Source organism: Cynara cardunculus, unplaced genomic scaffold (genome assembly GCF_001531365.2).
Source record: "Cynara cardunculus var. scolymus isolate 2C unplaced genomic scaffold, CcrdV1 Un_Scaffold_969, whole genome shotgun sequence".
NCBI lineage: Eukaryota > Viridiplantae > Streptophyta > Magnoliopsida > Asterales > Asteraceae > Cynara > Cynara cardunculus.
Window position 1 is genome coordinate 87,372 of NW_020200654.1, and position 8,596 is coordinate 95,967.

The window sequence follows — 8,596 nt, forward strand, 5'->3', positions numbered from 1 at the left end:
GATGGGCATATTTTTATAACATTTGAGATCCTACACAAGGGCATACAATCTGAAAATTTGCTTTGAAAATTGATGCGAATAAAGCTTGTTTGTCTTTAACGTTGTCATTAATCCCTCCCATCATTTTATTTTTATATTTAGTAACAATGATACGAACGAGTCCTCGTAAAACATGGCAGCCGGACCTCACATTCTTCGATCCCACATTCTCACGTCTTTTGCGCTCCACAAAGAACCAAGATTTTGCAATTATGGAACAAGAATTCAACGCCATTCGTATTTCAGAATAATGATGTTGTCCTCGGAGGAAGTTTTAGCAGATCAGGAACTGCGCCTCCTCCGTCAAGAAAAAAAGAACAGATGCCCGACTCCACTGAAAATGACATACCCAAAATCCCCATAATTGAAATAGAAAAAGAAAAGTTCGTTTCTTTGGAAATCTACGTCAAGATCTCATCTGGGTTTTGTTCCTTCAGGTGTTTTAGGGTTGGGGGTGTACCATTCTTGTACCAATTGCTTTGATTTGGTGTTTTGTAGAAAAGCAAATCTCAAAAATCTAGTGTTCATCTTAAAGAAAAAGTTAGCAAAAGAGGATGAATATTTTGTGGAAAGATCCAGGACTTCCGACCGATTCATTCTATGAGGTTCGAGCTGAATGCACCGATGTTCCTAAAACCAAGTTTAAAATTAAGGTAAAAATCCCTCTCTTTTGTTTCAAGAATCACATATAATCAATTTTGTAACCTGATTGATTGTTTCCTAAAGTTGTTCAACTTTTGGGTTCCCTTTTTGGCTTTTTGCTTTAGTGTTTAATAATCATCTTTTTGTTGGATATTTTTATATATTTGGAAACATTAGAAATCTAAACTACCATCTTGTCCTTGTTAGGAAAGAAACTACATAATTCTAGCTACAATTCAGGCATCATCTAATTTGGTGGTTTTTGTTTGTGTGTGGATGAGTGGAGAGCTATTTTATATGATATTAGCACTATAAAGAGATGTGGAATCAAAACTTCTAATGGTAATCCGGCTTTTTAACTTACGAATTTGGGTGTGTCAATCTGTAAACGTACTTTCGGCCTGATTATAGATGCCTAGAGGTCTGGCCTGCCTGCATAACCTCCAAGACCCTAGTGGGATATATTGAGTTAGGGCCGTTTATTAGCAGCTTAATGGGACTAGGAGCTTATCCGGTAAGCTACACACGACTTTTTGGTGGTGGCTTAATGATATAAAAAGTGGCTTATTTGGTAAGCTTCTAAGGGTTGCTTTATGCAGAAAGTCAAGTTATTTTCTTCCAGAATCGCCCTCCCGATTAGAACGCATTCCATTCATATATGAAAAATCCCTATCTAACAACTTTCTCGATCTATACAGACAAATTAATTCACACAGACAATTTTATCCATCATGGACTTGATGGAAAACCATAACAACCCCTTAGTCTGGTTTAGAAAGTTTCAGTTTTTAAATGACTTGGTGAGGTTGGTGCAATTTAAAAATCGAGCACATGGTAATTTGTAGATTGAGTATGGATACATTCTTTTAGAATATTTAACAAGACATTAACTTGTAGAAGATTTTTTTTAAGTAATAGCTCTTTTGAGTCGAGTTTTCAAGAAATAAAAGCAACTATGTAAAAGTTTAGGGAGCTTAAGCATTCGGTTTAGGATGTTACAAGCTATGCAAATATGGTAGTTGCGTAAAAGTTGTTTAGATTTCTTACTGTTAGTGGTAAGAAATGGAAATGTACCCTGTTTTGGACCTCTTCAGAAAGTAGCACGATGCCTCTTTGCCTTTTTGATGTAGGATGGAACTTGAAGTACATACAAACGGGACATGCACTCTTAGTGATAATATTTTATATTTCTGATTACTTTCGAAGCTTACAAAACGGTATTTCATATAGAAAGGTTCTATTTTTGGCAGGTTCATACAAATTTTCAAAATCCAAAAATAATTCTAACTAGCGAAATACCTTACTTATAATAGGGTGTGATTGAAGCGAATCTTCGATTTCATGCGAATTAATTAAAAATGAAATAACATAAAAAAAACTGAAAATATGTCTCTTTTCTTATCTTTTGATGGTTTACTGACGTTGTTATTGAATCTTGTCATTCCTAATATGTTTATCCAGTCTGGGAAGACCCTTAGTGTACGGAAGTGGCAGTCTGCATTCAGTCCAGAAGGATATCTTGATATAGGCCAAACCCTTGGTCGAATTTATCGTGGAGTAAGTTCTAAATTATTGCTCACCATGCTTCATCTTGGCATTTTTTATGGGGCAAAATGCATCCAACTTTGACCGGTAACCTGCTCATCTTGTAACATTTGATGACGTAGATGCCAAGTTGTCAAGTCATAATGTTCTTTGAGTAGCACTACATTTGATACTTAAATGTAGCCTCCTTTAAATTTTACTTCATTTTCTTTATGGGGACGAATTAGGGGATACATCCAACAATTAGAGGAGAGGTATGGGAATTTCTACTCGGCTGTTTTGATCCTAAGAGCACAACTGAGGAGCGAGAAGAGATACGGCTAACAAGAAGGTAGTATATATTTCTCAAAGTTCTTCTTTACAACCACCCACTTTGGCTATCTTTGGGAAACTAGCAAGTTGTTGGCCGATAAACTAGCAATTGGCTAATAAAGTAATCATGTTTGGTAAAAACTAGCGGATAATCTAGATGATAATAAGGTAAATGACCTAGATGGAAAATATAAGGGGCATAATTGGAAATAAGTTGGAAAAAAACCCAAACAAGACATCTGAAGTAAAAAAGCTAGTTCAAGGCCAGACGAAGATTTTTCAATAAAATCAAATACTAAGTTAGCTCATGGTTGCCAAACATGGTATTTGCGTACATACCATGATCGCCTAAATTCTTTTTGAGTTCTTTTACATGTTCTCTGCTTATTGTGTGAACCATAATCGCCTAGAGTTCAAGATTGTTTTTTTTGGCAATTGGCATATGAAAGAGATTTGATATATATTTTCATCATTTTAGGGAAGAGTATTATCGGCTGAAAGAACTTTGCACTTATATGTTCCCTCTTGTTGGAAGTGGCAAGTTTATCACCGCTCCTGTGATCACAGAAGACGGTGTTGCAACCCAAGATCCCGTAGTACTTCTAGAAGCAAACCCTGAAAATCTTATGACACCAACAAATCAAGCAACTGGTACTGTTTCTTTTCTTTCTTGTGACAGCAGATGTAATATAAATGGTTACTAATGCCGAAGTTGCTTTCTTGCAGTTGCTTCAAATTCAACCACAAGTTGTCCCAAGGAAGAAGACAAGAAGATAATCCAATGGAAACTTACCCTACATCAAATAGGTTGATATATAAATGAATCTTACCGCGCAAATTTTTTGATGGAATTAGGACATTGTATTATATTTTCTCCACTTCTTCATAATATCCCGTTTTGACTTGACTCTTGGGGTCAGACAGACTATTTTTCAGCATGAAAATTATACGGGTTTGTTTAGTTTCTGATGAGAATTTGATTCCGACATCGAGCTACACTAAAATATGACAAAATTCAAGTTGATTTTGATTCTGGGATCTAGTATGTTTGTCTTCAATAAGTCAAAACAAGATGGTTATTAAGGCAATGTTACTTTAACTAGCTTTTTGAAATGCTACTTTAAGTAGAGTATCAATGATCTCCAAGAGCCTTTTTCCATTTTTTCCTATTAATTTTTTCAACATATCCGTTTAGGTCATTTTACGTCATCATCTTACTTATCAACTAGTTTTTTAGCAAACATGACTAGTTTATGAGCTAGCTTTTCAGCTACTTTGCAAAACATAGCCCAAGGAAGTATGTGTTATTAGGTTCAAGATTTTGCATCAAGGCATGTAATAGCTGTCAATTTAACATCTTTTATGGTTATCATGTCGTCTTTTATCTTTGGGTTACTATTTATGGTAGGTCTTGATGTGGTTCGCACGGACAGGACACTAGTGTTTTATGAGAAGCAGGAGAATTTAGCGAAACTATGGGATGTTCTTTCCGTTTATGCTTGGTTTGATAAAGAAGTCGGTTATGGTCAAGGTGGATCTTGATTTCATATTACTCTTCAACAACAATCTTTTGAAATATTTTCTGTGTGAGATTCTGATTCCAAAATGGTAAATTTATGAACACGCCAAACAGGGATGAGTGATCTTTGTTCCCCCATGATTATGCTTCTTGAAGACGAAGCAGATGCATTTTGGTGCTTCGAACGTCTAATGCGCAGATTGGTAAAAATATCCATGTTTTCTTTGTACTCTGTTGCATTATCATTCTTAAAGTTACGAAATTCGGTTTGTTATTCAAAAAGTTAAATTGTGATTTCTTTATGGGTTTGAAGCGAGGGAATTTCAAATGCGTAGGGAGTTCTGTGGGAGTGGAATCGCAGCTCTGCAATCTAGCCAATGTTATTCAAGTTGTTGATCCTAAACTTCATGCTCACTTGGGTACATTCTCATAACTTATTGTTTATGTGTTTTTCTAAAACCAAACTAAGCGAGCCCGGTATATCTCATACAGAGGTAGGGTCTGAGTAAATAAAAGAAGCTCGTGCCAGGCTTTAGGGGTAAAAATGTTTTACGGCAAGACTTAATTCAGACCGGGATCTAATCAGGCCTTGATTAGGCTTTTTGGACCTAGGCTTGCTAAAACTGGGGTTTTTTGGACCGGGCTTCGGAAGTATGGGGGTAAGATTTACATGTTCTTTTCCTTCCTAAGAAACATGGTAAACTGATAGGACCTTGTTATGGTCTATGAATGTAGAACACCTAGGTGGCGGTGATTATCTATTCGCCTTCAGGATGCTCATGGTGTTGTTTCGACGAGAAGTTTCTTTTGGTGATTCGTTGTACTTATGGGAGGTATCCATGGCTTTCAGTTTTGCTTTCTATTTGTTTTTGCTAGCTGTGAGTCTTCTCGGAAACAAACTCTCACTTGAGACAGAACAGAGGCAAGACCTATGTACATCCTACCCTTCTCAGATCCTACCTGTGGGTGGGATATACTGGGTTTGTTTCATATTGTAAGAATCTTGCGTTTGTGGTTCTTCTAGTTTATTAATGATTTTCGAACAGATGATGTGGGCGTTGGAGTATGATCCCGATTTGTACACTCAGTATGAGGAATCTGATTCTGAAAGACCTGAAGATGCCAAAGGAAAACCAAAATCGTCAAAACAATGTGGCAAATTCGAAAGGGAATACTTGCGAAGTGGGGCCAAAGTTGGAGAACCGCTCCCTATTTCCGTGTTCCTCGTTGCAAGCGTCCTCAAGGAGAAAAGCGTCAAATTGCTCACAGAAGCCAAGGGGCTCGACGATGTTGTCAAGGTCAAAACTTCTCATTTCCTAGAAAACAAATTATTCGTGCAACTTTGTGTGACCTGTTTGCTGTACAACTAGTCTTCGTTTTTCTTCTTGTAACTTTTGTATTGCAAGTCAGGGTCTTCACGGAGATTTACTGGGTTCGTTTGGTTGTCTTGTTTATATTTTTCTCTTTTTCCAGATATTGAACGACACTTCAGGGAACCTGGATGCTAGAAAAGCTTGCTCAGGGGCTATGAAACTTCACAAAAAGTATTTGAAAAAGGTACAAGTGGCACGAAAGGAGTCTGAAACCTAAACCATAAACTCTAAACTGTTTATCTTGATTCTTGATAAACAACATATGGTGATCCCAACTTGCTGCTGGTGCAGGTGAAGATGGAAAAGGCATCTGCAGAAAAGGGGTCTGCAGCTACGTGAAGGTGGCTTTGAACCACGATGAGTTTTGACTATTGTTGACTTTGATTTACGATACGAAGAATTCTCTCCGCAAAAAGAAAAGATGTATAGAGGGTTGGAGGCCATTTGTTTGTAAAGACTAATCTGTGTACTATTACATTCGATTCTTTTTGAAGGCAATGTGTGTATAAACTACTATAGTATATGTAACAATTGATGAACCCAGACTGAGTTATACTTTTAAGAATAAAAAAAACTTTTTTATATTTTCTGTTTCGAGTTAGATATTTGTTATTTAGTTGCAAAACAATCTATTCTTGGTAGAAACTTGATTGTTGCAAATTTCACTCCACAAGAGAGACTCACGGACGTCCGTTAGTTATGGACACAAAGACTTGTTTTGTTAAACATCAATTTATTAAAAGCTAGGATTTCCTTTTCCCAAAATTTATTTTAAGGCATAGGGTGTTGGGAGTTATTGCTTCTAAGGTGACGTTTAGTTTATGGAATGAGTAAATTACATATTTCGTCCCTGTTGTTATTTAAAATTTTGGATTAGGTCCTCTAAATGAAATAATTACATATATAATCATCATGGTTTCACTTTTGTTATGAATTAGGTCCTTTACTTTAACTCTATTAATCATTGCTCTGCTAAGTTAAAGGTGTTCTAGTAATTCGACATTTATATATATATATATATATATATATATATATACATTTATATATATATATATATGAGACTAATTAAATAGAACTGTTTAGTTTGTGGTAATCATAAAATCCAATGTGAACTAATCATTTAGGATAATTAATATGATTTCTTAAAATAAGTAGAAGGATAGCCGTTTACCAAACGCTTACCCAGGTAAGCGCTTACCAAGTCACATTACCTTACTGGATGAATATGGTAAGGACCAAGAATCTTACCCGGTAAGAGGGAGACAATAACCGAAAGTCTTACCCGTTAAGTCAGGGCGACGACTCTTACCATGGTAAGCGCTTACTGGGTAAATTGTTGCATATAATACCGTTTTGGTGGACAAAAGTCTTACCCGGTAAGTAAGTGGTATTGTTAAATTTTACTGATAAGCATTTATCGGGTAAGTGTTTGGTAAACGGCCCTTAAATATTCAATTTACCTTAATTAGTTTAATATACTAATTTTGAAATATATATATTCGCATATTGTTACACACAGACACCGAGGCAAACTTGCCCCACATTCAAGAAGCTTCTCAGTTTAACATCCCCCCACCATGGCGACCTCCATCGAAGCAAAGATATGTAAGCTTTCTGTGTGAGCAATGAGAGAGGATTTAGAAGAAAATAAAAGAGTGCTATGGGAGAATGTTAGAGAGGGTGAAAGGATTCAGTTGCAATACTTCTCGTGTCCATCCCTCGTCATCCCAAACCCGAACCAAAAACCTCTATGAAATTGTCAGAGTTTACACCACAACGAGTTCCAACGCCTTGAAATCCACCTACGTTTACTGTTTCCGATCAAATTTTGGTGTGATGAATCGTCGTTTTCTTCTTCGAACCAAGTAGATAAATCGTTGGTGATGTTGATGTGGATGGTGTTGGTGTTGGTCTTTATGGAAATCATGTAAATCTCTAGAGTTTTTTTAATACCACATCGGAATGAGCTTCTTTCATGGATCAATATTAGGCTTCAACTCAATCTTTCTCGTATTGAAGAGGTCCATAAGCCTTCTCATAATTTAGTTTTTTTTTAATTTTCTTTTTCTTTAGATTATTCGATGTTTTTGGTTCATAAATTGAAGGACGATTACAAAAATGGACACTTGATCTACACAAAAATTATATTTGCAAGATCAACAACATTAATACAAGATGATAGAAATGACGTATCCAAGGGGCATTCCATATGCACAAGGTGGAATTGACATTTATTTATCTTCTCCTTTGATGTTTTTGGACTAAGCCAGAGTTTTAATATGATATAGTTTTCGATTACAGGTCAATTTCGATGGTTGTTGAGTATATGTTGCATTCAAACAAGAACATACAAAATCTTTCTTCCTACGCTGCTTATTAGAAACCTCATCAATGGTGAGTATATGTCATAGTCAACCAAGAACACATGCTTTATGCACTTGTTCAATTTGGTTCTCGAACTGTATTTTGCTTTGTCTCTCTAGCTTCATCAAAAAAGTTGTTAGGATCCAAGCGCTTACCACTACGCCAAAAGCAATTGCTGATGGAGAAGCGCAACTTATTTTCTTTAGCGTAGCAGTTAGCACCACATTTCGATTTAGAAAGATGCTGGTTGATTTCGATTTGGGCCCTTATTATCTATTAAATTTTTTTTACCTCTTATTATATGCTACGATTTTTTGGGTTTCTTTAATTTATTAAAGGGAAAAGTACAATAAAAACCAATGAACTTTCTTGTTTGGAATGATTAAGTCTTTGAACTTTTTTTTGGAACAAATAAGTCCTTAGACTTTCCAAAACATGTTAAATAAGTCCTTGAACATTCCAAAATATGTTAAATAAGTCCTTGAACATTCCAAAATATGTTAAATAAGTCCTTGAACAATTTTTGAAACAAATAAGTCCTTGGACATTCCAAAAAATGTTAAATAAGTCCTTGGACAATTTTTGAAACAAATAAATCCTTGAACAATCCAAAACATGTTAAATAACTTTTTGAAAAAAATAAAGTGGTAAAATAGTGAAAAAAATCCCGAAAAAACCCAATGAACATTCATATTTTGAACGATTAAGCCCTTAAATATTTTTTGAACCAAAAAGTATTTAGATCTATACAATTAAACAAATATAACAAAAARGTACTTACATTTACAAAAAAATAATTACC

At 35.5% G+C, this 8,596-nt stretch overlaps 1 protein-coding gene and 1 long non-coding RNA gene across 2 annotated transcripts; both read left to right on the top strand.

The window, feature by feature from the left end:
- Positions 1-217: 217 nt before the first annotated feature.
- On the top strand, positions 218-6,006 carry LOC112502140 (GTPase-activating protein gyp7-like). Its single transcript, XM_025105966.1, has 12 exons — positions 218-692; positions 2,143-2,238; positions 2,454-2,557; positions 3,017-3,189; positions 3,265-3,345; positions 3,947-4,069; positions 4,172-4,260; positions 4,371-4,476; positions 4,793-4,890; positions 5,104-5,355; positions 5,531-5,614; positions 5,722-6,006. Exons 1-12 carry the CDS (start codon positions 594-596, stop codon positions 5,767-5,769), a joined length of 1,353 nt encoding a protein of 450 aa, XP_024961734.1. The 5' UTR covers positions 218-593; the 3' UTR covers positions 5,770-6,006.
- Positions 6,007-6,982: 976 nt separating this feature from the next.
- Positions 6,983-8,089, top strand: LOC112502143. The gene is made up of 2 exons (XR_003067631.1): positions 6,983-7,648; positions 7,732-8,089. It is a non-coding gene; the product is annotated as an uncharacterized LOC112502143 (long non-coding RNA).
- The last annotated feature ends 507 nt before the right edge of the window (positions 8,090-8,596 follow it).